General features: G+C 36.4%; 1 protein-coding gene across 2 annotated transcripts in view; it reads left to right on the top strand.

Annotated features, from left to right (window-relative positions):
* The window catches only part of TAX1BP1 (Tax1 binding protein 1), a 116,963-nt gene that overhangs the window by 48,026 nt on the left and 47,707 nt on the right, over positions 1 to 21,230 (top strand). For both annotated transcript variants that reach the window (XM_053608444.1, XM_053608445.1), the window contains exons 5-8: positions 2,226 to 2,384; positions 13,020 to 13,168; positions 13,249 to 13,339; positions 15,177 to 15,362. In XM_053608444.1, coding sequence (XP_053464419.1) covers positions 2,226 to 2,384; positions 13,020 to 13,168; positions 13,249 to 13,339; positions 15,177 to 15,362 — 585 coding nt within the window. The remainder of the gene's footprint in view (positions 1 to 2,225; positions 2,385 to 13,019; positions 13,169 to 13,248; positions 13,340 to 15,176; positions 15,363 to 21,230) is intronic.

Genomic DNA, 21,230 nt, shown 5'->3' with positions numbered 1-21,230 from the left:
CTGAGATAAAATGTTATCTTCTGACTTTTTTTTGATAAATGTAAGTTTTTGCATTTATTAGAATCTTTAATGATTTTTTTATCTAAAACTGCACAAAATTAGTACAAATGTTAGACATCTGGGGCCCTGCTGACATTAAAGATAATTGAGACATAACCCTGCAACTTTGATTGAATCCTAGATTTTAAAAAAAGAGACATTTTGGGGATGGTAGGGAATATTTGACTATGGCCTATTTATTGGATGATAGAGAATTATTAATTTTCTTAGCTATGATAAGAATAGTGGTTGAAAAAAGGAGACTGCCTGGTCTGAAGTACCAAGGGATAGAGTATCTGGAATTAAACCAAAGAAGGCATAAAAAAGTATATAGAGGGAGATAAACTTGTTAGGATATTAATAATCAGTGAATTTAGGTGATGGGTATTCATTATAAAATGAATGTGTGCTTGAAATATCTATTCACCAATTTTTAGATAAGTATTTTTATCTAAATTATTTTTAAGAATTTCTACTTAGGCTTCAGTAAACTCTTTAGAAAATATATGTGAATTAAATAATAGGTAAAAGGTGATTCTTTTATAATGTTTCTATTGCACTAAGATTTGTCTTCATTCTTAAGCTGTCAGAAGGTTTTCAGCCAGATTTCTTACTAAATTAATAATTTAATCTTTACTTGCTTGAATCTAATTTTCTCTTGACGTTTATTGAATGCCATTCATTTCAATCTACCAATCATTATTTAAAAACAGGTAGGATATAAATTAAATTCAATGACTAAATAAACTACTCCTGGCAATTTGATTTGATCTGTAGAGGCAGGTAGAATGCTCAGTCTAAAAGTTATTAGCTATTTAACTTTTATAAGAGCCATTTTATAGCTTAATCAGTTTGATTCCATGATTCTGTGACTATGGAAAACTAATTTGGAGTGTTTGTGGGAAAAACTTACTTTTACTAGCTAAGTGTACAGTCCCCCTTTGTTAAGTCTTTGCTGTGAGCATTCATTCTTCCCTGGTTAAAATCAAAGATTTCTTGCTGTAAGAAAAACATTAACTTTTATTCACTATTATTTTATGTCCCTTAAATTAGTAAGTTTTTAGAATATTGGAGTTTAGGTTTCCCTGAACTGATTAACTATCAGTATTAGCATAAGAATTAATTGCAGTAGAAACTCTGTAAGTTGATCACCCAAAGGACTGTAATAAACTGGTCAACATGGAGGTAGTCAACGTAAAAAACTAGGCCTACTGTACTGATAACATAACATGTGGGGCATATCTAGTCTGTGAAAATTGTTGTGGGTGATGTAGGGAGGTGGTCAACTATGGAGGTTCTATGGTATATTGCTAATATACTTTAGTCTGCAGGTTTGTCCTAAAATTTGCATTTTTGCTTATAAAGATTGTTTTACTTTATCCAAGTAGAGGCCATTGTATATAGCAACTATGTATTCCTTGCTATCTTACCTAAAGAACCAAATCTTTTAATTAGTCAACCTGTAGATGAAGGCCTTATATGAAATATAAGTAAGTTTATAATAGATGCAAAGATCTCCCATAGGCTTGCATTTAAGAAAAGGTACAATTTTATCTTTTTTTTTGAGACAGTCTCACTCTGTCACCCTTAGTAGCGTGCTGTGGTGTCACAGCTCACAGCAACCTCAAATTCTTAGGCTTAAGTCTCTTGCCTCAGCCTCCCAAGTAGCTGGGACTACAGGCACCCCCAACACTTGGCTATTTTTTAGAGATAGGGTCTCACTCTTGCTCAGGCTGGTCTCGAATGTGTTGAGTGCAGTCCACCTGCCTCAGCCTCCCTTGTGCTGGGATTACAGGCATGAGCCACTGCGCCTGGCTACAATTTTACCTCTTAAAGTGTCTGAGTATTACTCTAGATAAAAAAATCCAGTGTAAAGTCACTCAGAAAACTTAACATGCCTTCTTTTCAGGCATATTTGAGAAGCTTTTTGCAGGCAACTTCGTAACAGATTTCTCTCATTTTATACCTTCCTTTGATATTTTCTCCTTGGCTCAACCAAAAGGTTTAAGTTTAGGAATCTGAATTTTTCTAACTGAAGGCTAAAAGAAGCTGATTGATACGAAGTAGGTAGAATGTAAAAGTTCTTTATATTTCTTCACTATTTTTATTTTTTGAAATGGAAACCTAAATTTGTAGTATCGTATCTTAAGATTAAGAAGAACTAATTTGAGTTTTTTGCTTTATAGTTGAAAATTGAGAAAACCATGAAAGAAAAAGAAGAACTGTTAAAGTTAGTTGCCGTTCTGGAGAAAGAAACAGCCCAACTTCAAGAACAAGTTGGAAGACTGGAAGGGGAACTTAACAATGAGAAAGAAAGATGTGACCAGCTGCAAGGAGAGCAAAAGGTTAGTTGTGTCTTATGTAACTGATTGGAATTGTTAGCATGTTCCTTAAAACTCATCTTTTTTGAGAACTGAACCAATTAAAGTTAGTGAAAATAAGGTATTGAAAAAAGTAGCCTTTTAGATAGACATTTATACAAGAATAGGTCAGTTCCTATTAACTTTCTGCCACAGCTGCTTTTATGCTGTAAGGTGGTTAAAATACTTCTAGACATTTGGTGCTAGGCTTGATGAGTTAGTCCCTGACAACTACTTCCAGATGTTTTTCATCTAATTGTAGACTATTTGATTATTTTTTGGTTTGGTTTGGTAATACAATTAAAAATGATGAACATTGAATAAAGGGAAATAGGATCAAGAATTAAAATTACTTTTCAAAAAAGCAGAATTCCATGAAATAAGATGTAGCATTAGACAAAATTTTGAAATTCTTGATGTGAGAGATGCTCTAAGTTATCCTAAAAAACATCTAGTTAAAATTGGCACAATTTTGGCTCAGTGCCTGTAGTACAGTGGTTATGGCACCAGCCACATATACCGAAGTTGGTGGGTTTGAACCCAGCCTGGGCCAGCTAAAACAACAGTGACAGCTGCAACAACAATAACAAAAATAGCTGGGCCTTGTGGTGGGTGCCTGTAGTCCCAGCTATTTGGGAGGCTGCGGCAAGAGAATTGCTTAAGCCCAAGAATTTGAGGTTGCTGTGAGCTGTGACTCCACGGCACTCTATCAAGGGCGACATAGTGGTACTCTGTCTCTCCCCCTCCCCCCCAAAAAAGGTACAATTTCTTGAGCTAAGAAAAAGAGAAGTGCAATGTAAGCAGAAAACAATGTGGTTTCATTAGAGATACAGATAAATTTAGAAGTCAAAGAGAATGAAAAAGAAGTGCCGCAGTCACTGACTTCTTTATTAATGTTTTCATAAAAAAGTGATTTGTTAATTAATTTTGACAGAATTTACACAGATTAAAATTATCCATGTTACAATCTTATAGCTCTTTAGATATCCATTGAAAGGATTAAGCTAGTGTTCTCTGAAAGTGGAATCTGTTCTATGCCTTTGTCTTGAAGGCCTGGAATAATTAATTAATTGATAATTGTTAATTGAATAGTACAGTGATTTTCAAACATTTTTATACTTCAGTGGAGTGGTTATATTGCACACTTAGCAGAGGTAGTATACACCGAGGGCTTAAATTCTGAAAAGATCTATCTTGCTTTGTTCTATTTGTTTGAGGATTGTTTTTTTGAATTAGTGGATAAATATAATAAGTATGCTGTACATTTATAAATCTTATAAATAACTATAAAGTCTTCATTATCTTTAGCCTTTGTAGTTAAAAAATATGTATATAGTCTACCAACTTTACTCTTGAGGAACCCTCCATTAAACTGTAAGGTAGGGCTTTCTGGTTAAGGAACCACATTTTTTCATTTGAACTTTTAAAGTTGGTATACCTGTTATTAAAATATAGTGAAGGCTCATAATGTGTGCCTACCATGACTGTTAGGACATTTGGCTATTTTTTTTTTACTTATTTATTGTAACTCCCTTGCTATTTTGTATAGTTGCTACTTTTTTCTTCATGTTTGCATAATTCTTCCATTAGTTGTGCCTGCATTTGGCAGTTTTCCTAAGTGGAATGAATGCCAATCTCTTCTTTCACTCTGTTACAAGCCAGAGGAGTGGAGGTGAGATAGAAGATGAGTTTTAAGAAAGGCCCATTTCAGCATGTCCTAAGTTCGTTAGATCAAGAATACCCTGAACTATGCCCTTTGATGTTGTGATTCCTAACTATCTTGAAATAAAGAGGAGAATAGAAATGGCAGAATGATGAGGCTCTTTTAATTTGTGTGAAATTACTCACATGTATCAGCCTATGCCTCTGCTTCAGTTGAGAATTAGCTGAGATTTAAAACAGTCTCAGATTTTCTCTGCTGTCCAGGTGATAAGGGGTTAAGCACTCCAAGGCTAAAGCTTATTCTTTTTTTTTTTAGAGAAAGTCTCACTTTGTTGCCCTTGGTAGAGTATTGTGTCCTCAGTGCTCACAGCAACCTAAAACTGTCAGCCTTCCCAAAAGGCGGGACTACTGGTGCCCACTGCAACGCCTGGCTATTTTTAGACATGGGTCTTACTCTTGCTCAGGCTGATCTTGAACTCCTGAGCTCCAGTGATCCACCTGCTCAGCCTCCCAGAGTGGTGGGATTACAGGCCTGAGCCAGTGTGCTAGGCCTCTGGTTAAAGTTTATTCTAATAGACTGAGATTGAGAAAGTGGTAGACAGGTCAGGAGATAAATGAAGCAAAACTTAGAGGAGCCGGTGGATTTGGTGCTCAGAAGAGGTCTTCAGCAGAGGTTTTTATGGCAACTCTTTAGTCTTGATGACAGTCAACTAATCTTGGAGGAGACTATTTCTCTGCTGTTGTTCTTGTACTGGGACATACATCTCTGAGAAGTACTTGGAAGTGATTTTTAAAATGATACCCTGTATTATAAAAAATGATAAAAGGACCTAGAATGGTACTTGCTACATAGTAGAGTCTCTCAAAATGTAACTATTATTGTTTTACTATTTTCATAATGATGAAGCAGTGAATCATCAAAGGGAACTAAAATATGATAGTGTTAACCAGCAGGAACGGAAATTCATAACATTGCCTCCAGATTGTAGAAGTGTAATACATGCGCAATATTAACTTATAGAAATAGATGTATTGATAATTGCTTATGTCTGGTGATAAAATTATGTGTTTTCCACTAGAGAGTTTCTCTTTAATGCTAGTCAGAGGGCTTCTAGTTTTTTTATGAATTTGCTTGTTGCCTCCAAATTTTTCATCTCCATTTTAATCAAGCAGGTCTGCTGAGTAGCTGTAACACCTCAGAAGCTTTCAAACTGGTCTTAAGTTGGTTGGGTGGCACATTTTCTTAACACTTGTTTTAAATTCATTCCATGGTGTGAATTCTAAAAACAATCTTAATATAATACAGAATGGTTCCAGAGATCATCTCTGAGGTACTGGGTATATAGACCATAGAACATCTGAAAGATTGTCATGATGTGTCATCTACAATTTTGTTTAAAATTTTACAACTGATAACTATACTAGATCAGTAAGGGACCTTCATTATCTTCATAATAGAAGAAATTTATTGCATTTTCATTAAATATGATTGACTGTGCAGGCCACATTTTTTTTTTTTTTTTTATTGTTGGGGATTCATTGAGGGTACAATAAGCCAGGTTACATGATTGCAATTGTTAGGTAAAGTCCCTCTTGCAATCATGGTCTTGCCCCCATAAAGTGTGACACACACCAAGGCCCCACCCACCTCCCTCCTTCCCTCTTTCTGTTTCCCCCCCCATAATCATAATTGTCATTAATTGTCCTCATATCAAAATTGAGTACATAGGATTCATGCTTCTCCATTCTTGTGATGCTTTACTAAGAATAATGTCTTCCACTTCCTTCCAGGTTAATACGAAGGATGTAAAGTCTCCATTTTTTTTAATGGCTGAATAGTATTCCATGGTATACATATACCACAGCTTGTTAATCCATTCCTGGGTCGGTGGGCATTTAGGCTGTTTCCACATTTTGGCGATTGTAAATTGAGCTGCAATAAACAGTCTAGTACAAGTGTCCTTATGATAAAAGGATTTCTTTCCTTCTGGGTAGATGCCCAGTAATGGGATTGCAGGATCAAATGGGAGGTCTAGCTTGAGTGCTTTGAGGTTTCTCCATACTTCCTTCCAGAAAGGTTGTACTAGTTTGCAGTCCCACCAGCAGTGTAAAAGTGTTCCCTTCTCTCCACATCCACGCCAGCATCTGCAGTTTTGAGATTTTGTGATGTGGGCCATTCTCACTGGGGTTAGATGATATCTCAGGGTTGTTTTGATTTGCATTTCTCTAATATATAGAGATGATGAACATTTTTTCATGTGTTTGTTAGCCGTTCGTCTGTCGTCTTTAGAGAAAGTTCTATTCATGTCTCTTGCCCATTGATATAAGGGATTGTTGGCTTTTTTCATGTGGATTAATTTGAGTTCTCTATAGATCCTAGTTATCAAGCTTTTGTCTGATTGAAAATATGCAAATATCCTTTCCCATTGTGTAGGTTGTCTCTTTGCTTTGGTTCAGGCCACTTTTTTTTAAAATTTGGATCATTGGTTGATGGGCACTTCGGTTGATTCCATGACTTAGCTATTGTGAATTGTGCTGCAATAATAATCATACAAGTGCAATTACCCATTCAGTAATTGACAAATATCAAAACTGAATTAAATGTTTATAATAATTATTTTTATAATAAAATATTTATAGATAAAATCTTTTCATCTTTTACCATTATAAAATGCCACTGGAGAAAAAGCTATAATAATTAAAACAGGGCTAGGTGAAGGTTGTGGCAGGAGGATCACTTGAAGCCAGGAGTTTGAGATTAGCCTGAGCAACATGGTAAGACCTCATTTGTACAAAAAAATTTTTAAATTAGCCAGATGTGCTGCATACCTATAGTCCTAGTTACTTAAGAGGCAGAGGCTGTAGCATCACTTGAGCCCCACAGTTTGAGATCATAGTGAACACTGATGGCAGCCCTGCACTCCCTGTTCCCTTTGTGTTCTGCTTGTCTGATTGAGTGCTGACTGATAAATTTACCATGATGCATAATTCACGGATGATCCTGTGCGATGTCAAATTTGAAATGCTAGTAATGTAAATTAACATTTAAGAAATTGAATTAAAATTTCCTCCTCAAAATGGTTGCAATATGCTTTTGAAGTATTTAAGTACTCTTTAGTGTATCATAAGTAATTTCAAGTATTCTTATAAAAAAATGAACAAGGTAAAGTGCATGGACCTTGGTTACCAGCTGTATCATTTTCCTTCTGGCTGAAAGGACTTTCTTTAACATTTTTGTAGCTTAGGTCTTCTGGTGAATTCTTTTAGGTTTTGTATGTCAGGAAAATTCTTTCCTTTCCTTTGAATTTTTGAAGATATTTTTGTTTGGAATAGAGTTCCAGATTCGCAGTTTAATTGTACTTGAGTATTTTAAAAATGTGGCTCTTCTCAAATTTGTTTTTGAGAAATTCAATGTCATTGGTATTTTTTTCCCTCTGTCTTTAATGTGTGTTTTTTTCCCCCTTTTACTATAATATTTTTAAGGTTTTATCATTGCATTTAATGAATTAATTATGTTGTATCTTCCTGTTATTTTCTTTTCTTTTTTGTTGTTGTTGTTATGCTTGGGGTTCATCAATTTTTTATTATCTGTGGGTTTTTAACAAACTATGAAGAATTTTGGCTGTTATTTCTTCAGCTATTTTTTCTTCTTCAGGAACCCCAGCTACAGATATGTTTTGTTGCTGGAAGTTGTCCCATAGCTCACTGATGCTCTTCATTTTTTTTTTCAGTCCTGTTGTTTATTTGGGTAGTTAATTTTACTGTGTCTCAAGTTCACTGATGTTTTTCTTCTGCATTGTTTAGTCTCATCCATTGTACTTTTTATCTGAGATGTTGTTTTTCATTTCTAGAAGTTTGTGTCTTTTTCATATCTTCCATGTCTGTGTATACTATAATTCAGTCTTTCCTATAGCTTCTTGAACATATGGAATATTTAAATGTCTTTTGTTTACTAACTTGATCATCTGGGTCATTTCTGGATCAGTTCTGCATTATTTTCTCTTCATCATGGGTTGTATTTGTCTGACGCTGTGCGTGCCTAGGAATTTTTTATTGAATGCCAGATACTGTGATTTTTACCTTGATTGTTGGTGTTTTTTGTAGTCTTAAAAATATTCTTGAGCTGGGCGGCACCTGTGGCTCAAGGAGTGGGGCGCCGGTCCCATATGCTGGAGGTGGCGGGTTCAAACCCAGCCCCGGCCAAAAAAAAAAAAAAAAAAACCACAAAAAAAAAATATATATTCTTGAGCTTTGTTCTGGGATGCGGTTTGTTTACTTGGCAACACTTTGATCTTTGGTGGTACCAGAGCAGCATTTAGTTTCCATTTAGTATCTATCTCCCTATTGCTTTCCCTTGACTTAGGAAGTTTTCCACTCTGCCTGGTGGGGACAGGGTATTGTTCTTGGCCCTTTCTGAGTTTCAGGCACTGTTCCCTTAAAATTGTCTTTGGGTGATTCTGCAGTTGGGGTTAATTTTCTCACATGCATATGCTGATCAGTAATCAATTCAAGACTTGAAGGGGACTCCTGGCAGATCTTTGGAGTTCTTTTTTCTTTTTATATCTGTCTTTTCTGTGTTACTGTGTCCTGCAAACCCTGTTCTCCCTGGCTTCATAATCTTTATCTGGTTATTCATATTTGAGAGTTGTGATTTGTGGGAATTTGTAATAGTGGCTCTTGATAACAGTAATTTTCCCACTTTGAGTGGGAGAAAAACAGTCTCCTGCATGAATCCAAAATGCCTACATCTCTTTATCTCCTTTTGCCCCAAATTTTGTGATTGTTCTTGTCTTGATGTACAATGTAGTGAATTTAATCATGTGTAGATCTCTGTTTTAATATCACAAATACTGTGATGGTTTCTCACCAGTTTTTGTGTATCTAAAACTACGTAAAGAAATTATGTGAATTCGAATTCTCATAGCAATGCTTAGAGATTGATATTACTAGATAGAATTATTGTATTGATGGCCCTCAGTAATGGCCTCATCTGTGTTCTTTTTTGTTTTTTAAATAGAAATTTAGGGAGTATGAGTGCAGTTTTTTTTTTTTTTTTTTTTAGAGACAGAGTCTCACTTTATGGCCCTTGGTAGAGTGCCGTGGCATCACACAGCTCACAGCAACCTCCAGCTCCTGGGCTTAAGCGATTCTCTTGCCTCAGCCTCCCGAGTAACTGGGACTACAGGTGCCTGCCATAGCACCCGGCTATTTTTTTTGTTGCAGTTTGGCCGGGGCTGGGTTTGAACCCGCCACCCTCGGCATATGGGGCCAGCACCCTACTCACTGAGCCACAGGCGCCGCCCGAGTGCAGTTTTATATATACAGTATAACCTCTGTATGTTTACCATTCAAGGGACTTTTTACCAAACTGGTCAACATATGGAGGTGGTCAACATAAGGAACTGGGCCTTAGTACATGGTGGTTCATGTCTAGTCTATGGAAATTAAGTCAACTTAGGGAGGTGGTCAGCTGTACCCAGTAGGGAATTTTTCATCCTTCACCCCCCTTCCAACTTCCTACTTTCTCACCCTTCCAAATCTTCAGTGTCTATTATTCCACTCTCTATGTCAGTGAGTACACATTATTTAGTTCCCGCTTGCAAATGAGAACATGCAATATTTGACTGTTTCTGAGTTATTTCACTTAGGATAATGGTGTTCAGTTCCATTCAGAAAGAATTTTATTTTTTATTACTGGGTAGTATACACATACATGGGTGTGTGCAGGCCACATTTTTTAAAATTTGGATCATTGGTTGATGGGCACTTCGGTTGATTCCATGACTTAACTATTGTGAATTGTGCTGCAATAATAATCATACAAGTGCAAGTGTTTTTTAAATATAATGATTTCTTTTCCTTCAGGTAAATACCCAGTGGTGGGATTACGCAATCAAATGATATTTTTGTTTTTACTTTTATGTGAAATCTCTGAACTGTTTTCCATAGTGGTTGTACTAATTTACATTCCCACCAACAGTGTATAAGCATTCCCTTTTCTCTGCATCTTTGCCAACATTTCTTGTTTTTTGATTTTTTAATTATAGCCATTTTGACTGGTATAATGTATCTCATTGTGGTTTTAATTTGCATTTTTCTGATGATTAGTGATGTCGAGCATTTTTTATGTGCTTTTTAAAGGCTGCATCTTTGGAAAAATGTCTATTCTTTTGCCCATTTTTTAAAGGAGTTATTTGGTTTTCTCTTGCTGAGTTTCTTGGATTCTGGATATAAGCTCTTTGTTGGATGTGTAATTTTCAAATATTTTCTTCCATCCTGTGGGTTATCTGTTTATTGACTATATTGTTTTGGTATCAGAACTTTTAGTTTAATTAAGTCCCATTTGTCTATTGCTGTTTTTGTTTCGTTTGCTTTTGAGGACTTCATCGTAAATTGTTTGCCTAAGCCAATGTCCAGTTTTTCTTAGGTTTTCTTCTAGATGCAGGTCTTACATTTAAATGTTTAACATATCTTGTGTTAGTAGTTTTTGTATGTGATAAGAGATGTGAATCCAGTTTCATTCTTCTGCATATGGCTATCCGGTTTTCCTAACATCGTTTATTAGATATGATGTCCTTTCCTTGGTGTTTTTTTTGTTTTTTTGTTTTTTTGAGATAACAGTCTCAAGCTGTCACCCTGGGTAGAGTGCTGTGGTATCACAGCTCACAGCAACCTCAGACTCTTGAGATTAAGCGATTCTCTTGCCTAAGCCTCCCAAGAAGCTAGACTATAGGGGCCCACCACAACGCCCAGCTATTTTTTTGGTTGCAGTTGTAATTGTTGTTTTAGCTGGCCCGGACTGTGTTCGAACCTGCTACTCTTGGTGTATGTGGCTGGCATCCTACCCACAGAACTACAGGAGCTGCCCTTGGTGTACATTTTTGTTCAGGTTGTTAAAGACCAGTTGTTTGTAGGTGTGTAGTCTCATTTTTGGGTTCTGTACTCTGTTCTGTTGATACATGTGTTTATACCAGTACCATGCTGTTTTGGTTACTATATAGCCTTACAGTATAATTTGAAGTAAGATAATGTGATGCCCTCAGCTTTGTTCTTTTTGCTTACGATTGCTTTGGCTGTTCTGGTTCTCTTTGGTTCTGTATAAATTTCAGGACTTTTTTTTCTAATTCTTTGAAAAATGATGGGCGGTGCCTGTGGCTCAAGGAGTAGGGCGCCGGTCCCATATGCTGGAGGTGGTGGGTTCAAACACAGCCCCGGCCAAAAAAAAAAAAAAAAAAGAAAAATGACAATAATTTGGTAGGAATTAGGTTGAATCTGTAGATGGCTTTGGGCAATATGGCCATTTAAAAATTTTAATATTAGAGTTAGGATGTCCTTTTGGCATGATTTGTGAATAGTGACCAAATGAATATTTATTACAAAGCGAAAGTGTTTTTCAAAAACTGTATTGTAGATTTTGCTCTTTTAATGTTTTTGAAAGGAAACACAATTCTTAGTTGTTTGATATGGGATCAGAGCTCTTAGTCTTTTTATGATAAGAAAGACTTAGCTTGTTAAAGATGCTTCTGCTTAACTCAGACATGAAAACTAGAGGCCTGAAAATAGGCTTGGATGCTGAGAAGCTGTCAGATACCTTTATTGGTACCAGAGAAAGATTATGTGACTTAATTCATTTGTAATTCACTAGAAAGGTAACTAGCTCATAGATAAAGTGATTAGTTCATGTTTTGCATTTAGTAAATTATGAATTTTTTTCTTTTTCTTTTCTCTTTTTGAGATAGAATCTCATTTTGTTGCCCGTGGTAGAGTCCTGTGTTATCACAACACACAGCAACCTCAAATTCCTGGCCTCTTATGTCTGCCTTAAATAACTGGGGCTACTGGCACACGCCACTATGTCCAGCTAATTTTGCTATTTTTGTAGAGCTGGGTCTCACTGATTTTTACTCAGGCTGGTCTTGAACAGCTGACAAGTACCTGACCAGAAAGGTTTTTTTCTTTTTCTCAGATTTTAAGACAGAAGTTTAGACATTTGGTCATCTTCTCATGAGTTATTCAATTGTCTTGACTGATGTGATACTTCCTAAATATTTTAAAGTAAATAGAGTAGGATATTCTATTTTAAATAGAAATATGTTTATTTTATTGCATTTACTATCTTTTCTGTATTTGTTTATATCATTGAATATTAGTTTAGGCCTGATCACACTAACAAGAACATTTATTTTGGTACTTTGATGACACACACTGAAGAAGGCTAGAGGAAGTGGGTTTTAAACATTGATAGTAAATATGAGACCTGATTTGTTAGTGGGGTAATATTGAAAAGGGAAAAGTGACTAATAAAAAAGTTAATTTTTGTCACTGGCTTTCTGATGGAGAAGTTAACAAAATCAACAATCAGGGTACATACATGAAAAATCTGGGGGAGGGATGAGAAAATATATATAAATTAATAATTGATTAACTTAGCATGTGAAAACTCATTTTTTTGGATTAAAAGTTTGTTTTAATAAGTATGGATACAAATAGTTGTACATATTTATGGGGTTACATAACTGAAAATTTACATATTAGAATTTCAGATTTTTTTTTTTTTTTTGTAGAGACAGAGTCTCACTATACCGCCCTCGGTAGAGTGCCGTGGCGTCACACGGCTCACAGCAACCTCTAGCTCTTGGGCTTACGTGATTCTCTTGCCTCAGCCTCCCGAGCAGCTGGGACTACAGGCGCCCGCCACAACGCCCGGCTATTTTTTTGTTGCAGTTTGGCCGGGGCCGGGTTCGAACCCGCCACCCTCGGCATATGGGGTCGGCGCCCTACTCACTGAGCCACAGGCGCCGCCCTAGAATTTCAGATTTATTTTGTAGTCATAGCTTATAAATTTTGGAGGGGACAAATTTGGGAATAAAATTTTAAGAATACATAGTGTTAAAGATAGACGAATTTGCCTTAACTAATTACATTTTGATTTTTCTCAAAATACCTACTTGTTCTCAGGGTCTTATTGAAGCATCACAGTCCTTAAAAGTGGAAAATGAAGAGTGTAAGAAGAAATACAGTGAAGCTACATCCAAAGCTCTACAGCTTGAGGAAGATATTGTGTCAGTGACACATAAAGCAATTGAAAAGGAGACTGAATTAGACAGGTATTTCTGGTGCTTTTAAAAAATAATTTTAATGTTTAGAAGTTTTATGTCTGTGTTAATGTTATTTTATCTTAACTCAGTTTAAAAGACAAACTCAGGAAGGCACAACATGAAAGAGAACAACTTGAATGTCAGTTAAAGACGGAAAAGGATGAAAAGGAACTTTATAAGGTAATTTATTCTTTCCATTTTTATTAATTGTCTGTTGCTCCATAACAAATCACCCCAAAACTTAAGGGCTACTGCAGTGGTTCTCAACCTTCCTAATGCTGTGACCCTTTAGTACAGTTCCTGGGGGTTGCGACCCACAGGTTGAGGACTGCTGGGCTACAGGTTAGGAATTTGGGAGCAGCTTAGCTGAGTGGTTTTGGCTGCTGCTGTCTTTTGTAGTTATGGTCAGGATGTTGGCAAGGGCTGCAGTCACCTAAAGGCTTGATTGGAACTGGAGCATCTCCTTTCATGATGGCTCACTTACCTTTTGGCAGGAGACCTTTATCTCTTCTCTCATGGGCTCTCCTTATGCTACTTGATGTTCTCACTGCATGGCAGCCAACTTTTCTGACAGTGAGTGATCCATTAGAGAGCAAGGCAAAAGTCACAGTCACATTGTATGTTGCCCCTAAGAGTTACAGTTTTTAGGGTATTAATTTGCTGCTGTTTTAGATACATGGGTCACTATGAAAGTTTTGAGATAGACTGTGTTATGGTTCATTGTTTTACTTCCAAGAAACACAATCAACTGTCTCCTTTCTAATTCATTCATATAAGTTTCAACTTGCTTGGCTTATCAGTGCTGCTGAGAGGGCTTCATTTGTTTCTGTCTATGTGGATTTTTTTCTTGATTCTTAAGCATCTTAAAGCTTTCATAATGACCCATATACATAGGTATTGTGTAAGTCAGAGAGGTTTATCAGAATTTAAATAACCAAGTATTCGCTCCTTTTAAAAACATATATATGTGCCTTGGAGAAAACATTAACTTATTTTGATGATTATGTTTAGAGTTTGACTTTTGGAATAATCTTCAGAGAATGTCATTTTGCAAAAATATTTTCATAGCTTATAAGTCGTCTTGTTTTGAAATTTTTCTTTTTCAACCAATTTTGAAATATAAGGTGCTTAAGTGGCTAATAAGCATTTCCTGAAAACAGTTCCAGATAAGGAATTTTAAAAATATTGTGAAGTTAAGTCAGCTCATGTTAAGTCACTTTGATGATTATGAAAATTAGATACTCTTTTAAAAGCGATGTTACAGAGGTATTGGCTGTTGGCATCTTCAGAGAATTAGGAGTTAAGTTCCATCCTTGTGAACAGGATTAGTACTTCAGTATTTCATACATTTAAAGAGTAAAGTGGAAGAAGTATGGTTAATTCACTTCTCTCTAGTACTTCTAAGCAAAGGAAGATACGCTGATAGTAGACATTAGGTGTCTGTCCTCTTTATAATTCCAGTCAAAGGAATTTGATTTGTGTATCTGTTATGAGCAAATCAGGAGCTCCAGAATTCATGAGACAATCAACATGGTTGGCTTAGTCAACATACATATTTATATGCACATGGGAAGTGACAGTAGTTTTCACATGCAAAAACATGGAATTGCTTCAGATGTGGTTTTTGAATAAACCACTTCTAGTTTTCCAGAATCTGGTCATGCCCTCATTTAAATATGCCTGTAACATAATTTGTTTCCTCAAAAGAGCAACCAAATCCATTTATATTTTTAAAGAGAGCCTGAAACCATTAAGCTACAGAAAAAGACTGTAGAGATCAGGTAATATAGTTAGACCTTGGGATAATTTCTATGGAAAATAAAAATGCTTAGGAAAGCCATGTTCTGCTCTTTGATGATTACATAGTCATTTGGCAGAATCTGGGTCTCCTGACTCTTGGTGTAATATGTCTTTCCTTCCTTTGATTATTTTTGGGTTATAGATAATGGTATTTTAAATTTTGACTAATTTAGATTATGGAATTAGAATATTCTTGGCATTTTCAAACGCTTTTCAGGTACATTTGAAGAATACAGAAATAGAAAATACAAAGCTTATGTCAGAGGTCCAGACTTTAAAGAATTTAGATGGGAACAAAGAAAGCATGATTATTCATTTCAAGGAAGAGATTGGCAGACTGCAGTTCTGTTTGGCTGATAAAGAAAATCTACAAAGGACTTTAATGCTTACAACCCCCAGTAAAGTAAGTAGTTTTGCAATATGTATTTAAAGATTGTGAAACAGGTTCTGTTAAATGTGCACAATATGATTGTTTTTACTTTTAAGTCCCCTGAATATTTTGAGAAAGTACAAACCTACAAAAAAGTTGGAAAAACAGAACAATGAATATCTCTGCCCATTTATATGCCTCTCTTTCTGAGGCATTTGAAAGTCATTTGCAGGGCAGGCCTGGTGGCCCATGCCTATAATGCTACCACTCTGGGAGGCTGAGGCAGTTGGATTGCTTCAGCTCAGGAGTTTGACATCAGCCTGAGCAAGAGCAAGATCTGTCTGTACTAAAAATAGAAAAATTAGCTGGGTGTTGTGATGGGGGCCTGTGGTCCTAGAAGGTGGGTTAGAGCCCTGCCCAAGCCTGCTAAACAACAATGACAACTGCAACAAAAAAAATAGCCTGGTGTTGTGGCAGGCGCCTGGAGTCCCAGCTACTTGGGAGGCTGAGACAAGAGGTTTGCTTCAGCCCAAGAGTTTAAGGTTGCTGTGACCTCTATCCCGGGCGACAGAGCCTCATGGCAATAATTTCTCTAAGCATCTTCTTTCTTATTTAAGCAAAGACATCTGTAGGAAAAGGATAGTTATTAAAAAATGACTTCTAATAGCTAAAACTTTATAAAAGATTATAAAAGCATGCAAAGTTAGAGTTATAGAAAATTCAGACAGTACATGAGGACACAAAATAAAAGAACCCTCATCCTTTTTCATCTAAGTCATTGTAGAATTTTTTGTTTTTGTAGAAATCTTCTATGAGATTTTTTTTTTTTTTTTTGTAGAGACAGAGTTTCACTTTGTCACCCTTGGTAGAGTGCTGTGGCATCACAGCTCACAGCAACCTCCAGCTCTTGGACTTAGGTGATTCTCTTGCCTCAGCCTCCCAAGTAGCTGGGACTACAGGTGCCCACCACAATACCTGGCTATTTTTTTTTGTTGTTGCAGTTTGGCTTCTATGAGTATTGACATTTATTTATCTTATAACACAAATGAGAATATATATAGTGTTCTAAAACTTCTTTTTAAAAAATGCATAGTATGTCTGGATATCTTCCACTATGAGTAGCACATGTAGATCTTCCTTGTTCATTATTACAGCTGCATAGTATTCCTTCTTTTCATTTAATAGCTGTGTAGTATGTAACTGTTTTTAGTTGTTTATAATCTTTAGCTTTTATAAGCATGCTGCCATAAATGTCTTTAGACCGATATCTAGGCACATGTATAAATCTGTGGAATAAATTTCTCCAAGTGGAATTGCTTGGCCAATGGATTTTTAATAGTTACTAATATTTTCAATTTGCCTTTCAAAATGTGCTCTATTGGCTTTTATTCCCATCAAGAGTGTATGAGATATATTATTGTAATGACTGCATAGACTTTCATTATGTAGAAATAATATAGTTTCATAGCTTATTTAAATTATCATATTGTTAGATATTTTAGGTTCTTAATAATTTTTTTTTTTTTTTTTTGAAACAGAGTCTCACCTTGTCACCCTCCGTAGAATGCTGTGACATCACAGCTCTCAGCAACTACTAACTCTTGGTTTAAGTGATTGTCTTGCCTCAGCCTCCCAAGTAGCTGGGATTCCAGGTGCCCACCACAATGCCTGGCTATTTTTTTGGTTGCGGTTGTCGTTGTTTAGCAGGCCTCTGCTGGGTTCAAGCCCACCAGCCTCGGTGTATGTGGCCAGTGCCCTACTCACTGTGAGCTACGGGTGCCTAGTCTCTTAATAATTTTTTAATATTTTACTGAATTCCTATAAAGCTAAACCATTAACCATACCTTTTCATAATTTTCTTAGAAATTTGTGAAAATAAGATAACTAAAAAAAGAAAAAATTGTTAGATCAAAAGCCATGAGAATTTTGTTATAAAAATGTATGTTATGTTAAATTATGTTATATATATTATGTTAAATATAACATATAATAAAAATTATGTTATAAAAATGTAATAAGAAAGGTTATACTAGGATGGGCTGAGTGGCTCACACCTGTAATGCTAGCACTCTGGGAGGCTAAAGTGGGAGGATTGTTTGAGGCCATCTTGAACAAGAGCAAGACGTCATCTCTTCAAAAAATAGAAAGAAATTAGCCTGGCATAATGGCACACACCTGAAGTCCCAGCTAATTCAGTCCTGAGGAGGCTAGCCCCCAAGAGGTGTGTCATATACCAAGACCCTCCATCCACTCCCTCCTCCCCTCTTCCTGCTCCCTCATGCCTATACACCCCACCTTGTATTAGATTAGCTACTGCCTTCATATTAGAATTGGGCACATTGAATGCTTGCTTCTCTGTTCTTATGGATGTGTTACTAAGAAGAATGTGTTCTACTTCCATCCAGGTTAATATAAAAGATGTAAAGTCGGCTCGGCGCTGTAGCACAGTGGTTACAGCACCAGCTACATACACTGAGGCTGGCGGGTTTGAACCCAGCCCAGGCCAGCTAAACAATGACAACTGCAACAACAAAATAGCCGGGCCTTATGGCAGCTACTTGGGAGGCTGAGGCAAGAGAATTGCTTAAGCCCAAGAGTTGGAGGTTGCTGTGAGCTGTGACACCACGGCACTCTACCCAGGGTGACATAGTGAGAGAAAAAAAAAATCAAAAAAAAAGATGTAAAGTTGGGTGGCGCCTGTGGCTCAGTCGGTAGGGCGCCGGCCCCATATACCGAGGGTGGCGGGTTCAAACTCGGCCCCGGCTGAACTGCAACCAAAAAATAGCTGGGCGTTGTGGCGGGCGCCTGTAGTCCCAGCTGCTCGGGAGGCTGAGGCAGGAGAATCGCTTGGGCCCAGGAGTTGGAGGTTGCTGTGAGTTGTATGATGCCACGGCACTCTACCGAAGGCAATAAAGTGAGACTCTGTCTCTACAAAAAAAAAAAAAAAAGATGTAAAGTCTTCATCTTTTTTAATGACTGAATAGTATTCCATGGTATACATATACCACAGCTTGTTAATCCATTCCTGAGTTGGTGGGCATTTAGGTTGTTTCCACAATTTGGTTATTGTGAATTGAGCTGTAATAAATAGCCTAGTGAATTATTAAGAGGCTAATGTCCTTATGATAAAAGGATTTTTTTTTCCTTCTGGATAGATGACCAGTAATGGAATTGCAGGATCAAATGGGAGGTTTAATTTGAGTTCTTTGAGGATTCTTCATATTTCCTTCTAAAAAGGTTGTATTAGTTTGCTGTCCCACCAGCAGTGTTAAAGTGTTCTCTTCTCTCCACATCTATACCACCTTGCAGCCTTGACACTTTGTGATGTGGGCCATTCTCACAGGGGTTAGTTGATGTCTCAGGGTGGTTTTGATTTGCACTTCTCTGATGATTAGGGACAATGAGCATTTTTTTCATGTTTGTTAGCCATTAGTCTGTCTTTAGAGGAGGTTCTAATCTCTCATGCCCAGTGATGTATGGGATTGTTGGTTCTTTTTTTGTTGATTAATTTGAGTTCTCTATAGATCCTAGTTATTAAGCTTTTGTCCAACTTAATATGCAAATATCTTTTTCCATTCTGAAGGTTGTCTCTTTGCTTTGGTTGTTGTTTCCTTAGCTATATAGAAGCTTTTTAGTTAAAGTCCCTTTTGTTTATTTTTGTTGTTGTGATTGCCATGGAAGTCTTCTTCATAAAATCTTTCCCTAGGCTGATATCTTCAAGTGTTTTTTCCCATACAAAAAAAATCCCAATTTCAAGGATTTTTGTTTCATGCCTCAGATTTAAATCTTTTATCCATTGTGAGTCAATTTTTGTGAGTGGTGAAAGGTGCAGGTTGAGTTTCAGTCTTTTACCTGTGGTTATCCAGCTCTCCCAACACCATTTACTCAATATAGAAATATGGAGTCTTTTCCCTGGTTGTATGCTCTTGTTTGGTTTATCAAAGATCAGGTAACTGTAAGATACTAGTTTCATCTCACGGTTTTCTATTTGGTTCCAAATGTCTATGTCTCTATTTTTGTGCCAAGACCATGCTGTTTTGATCACTATAGTTTTGTAGTATAGCCTAAAGTCTGGTAGAGTGATAACCTCAGCTTTATTTTTATTATGAGGAATTGCCTTGGTTATACTCGTTTTTTTTTCCTAGTTCCATACAAAACGAAGAATCATTTTTTCCAAACCTTGAAAGTATGATGTTGTTATTTTAATTGGGATTGCATTGAATCTGTAGATTGCTTTGGGAAGTATAGACATTTTTACAAATGTTGATTCTTCTCAGCCCTGAGCATGGTATGTTCTTCCATTTTTTAATTATCTTCCATTTCTTTTCTTAGGGTTTTAGAATTTTATTTGTAGAGGTCTTTCACCTCTTTTGTTATGTATATCCCTAGGCATTTCTTTTTTTTTTTTTTTTTTGAAGGTAGTATGAGGGGAATTGTGTCTCTGATTAGTTTCTCAATTTAGCTGTTAATGGCATATACAAGGCTACTGATTTGTGGACATGGATTTTATATCCTGAGACATTTCTGTATTTTTGATTATTTCCAGGAGTCTTGGTGGTTGAGTCTTTGGGGTTCTCTTAAGTATAAGATCATGTCATCAACAAAGAGTTTGACCTCCTCTACCCCCATTTGGATGCCCTTTATTTCCTTCTCTTGCCTGATTGTATTTGGCTAGAACTTCCAGCACTATGTCGGATGCTAGTGGTGATGGCAGACAACCTTGTCTGGTTCCAGTTCTAAGTGGAAAAGCTTTCAATTTTATACCATTAAGTATAATATTAGCTGTGGGTTTCTTGTAGATGGTTTTGATCAGTTTAAAAAATGTGCCACCTAGGCCTATGTTTTTAAGCGTTCTAATTAGAAAAGGATACTGGATTTTATTGATTGCTTTTCCTGAATCTACTGAGAGGATCATATGGTCTTTGTTTTTGCTTCTGTTGATATGATGAATTATGTTTATGGACTTATGTATGTTAAACCAGCCTTGCATCCCTGGGATGAAACCTACTTGGTTGTGATGTATGATTTTTTTTTTTTTTTATGTGTAGCTGTAATCTCTTGGCTAGGATTTTATTGAGAATTTTTGCATCTATATTCATTAATGAAATTGGTCTGAAGTTGTTCTTTTTAAGTTGGGTCTTTTCCTGGTTTTGGTATCAGGGTGATGATTGCTTCATAGAACATGTTGGGGAGGATTCCTAGCTTCTCAACTTTTTGGAATGATTTCTGCAGTATGGGTATAAGCTCTTCTTTGAAGGTTTGATAGAATTCTGGTGTGAAGCAATCTGGACCAGGGTCAGTGATCAAAACAGCATGGTATTGGCACAAAAATAGAGACATAGACATTTGGAACTAAATAGGAAACCATGAGATGAAACTAACATCTTACAGCCACCTGATCTGTGATAAATCAAATAAGAACGTACACTGGGGGAAAAGAATCCTTATTCTATAAATGGTGTTGGTAGAGCTGGATAACCACATATGAAAGACTTAAAGTAGACCCTCACCTTTCACCACTCACATAAATTGATTCAAGATGGGTAAGTAAGTCATGAAACAACAAAAGTCCTTGAAGAAAGTGTGGGGGAAAACATTTGAAGCTAATCAACTGGGGAAAGATTTTATGAAGACTCCCGTGACAATTGCAACAACGACAAAAATAAACAGAACTTAAACGGAACATAAAAAAAAGCATGAACATAAAAAAATTCATGTTCATGCCTTTTGCCTTTTATTTTTTGGATTGAGTTTCTCTTATTGATTAGAAAAGTTGCTTATATCAGAGTAGTAATATGTCTTTTTTTGAATACATTACAAATAATTTCTTCTAGTTCCTTTTTTCCTTGACGTAATAGAAATCGACAGTATCTATATAGTTAGATCTATTAGTGTTTTGTC

Source organism: Nycticebus coucang, chromosome 11 (genome assembly GCF_027406575.1).
Source record: "Nycticebus coucang isolate mNycCou1 chromosome 11, mNycCou1.pri, whole genome shotgun sequence".
Classification (NCBI taxonomy): domain Eukaryota; kingdom Metazoa; phylum Chordata; class Mammalia; order Primates; family Lorisidae; genus Nycticebus; species Nycticebus coucang.
This window is presented reverse-complemented; position numbering and strand designations above follow the sequence as displayed.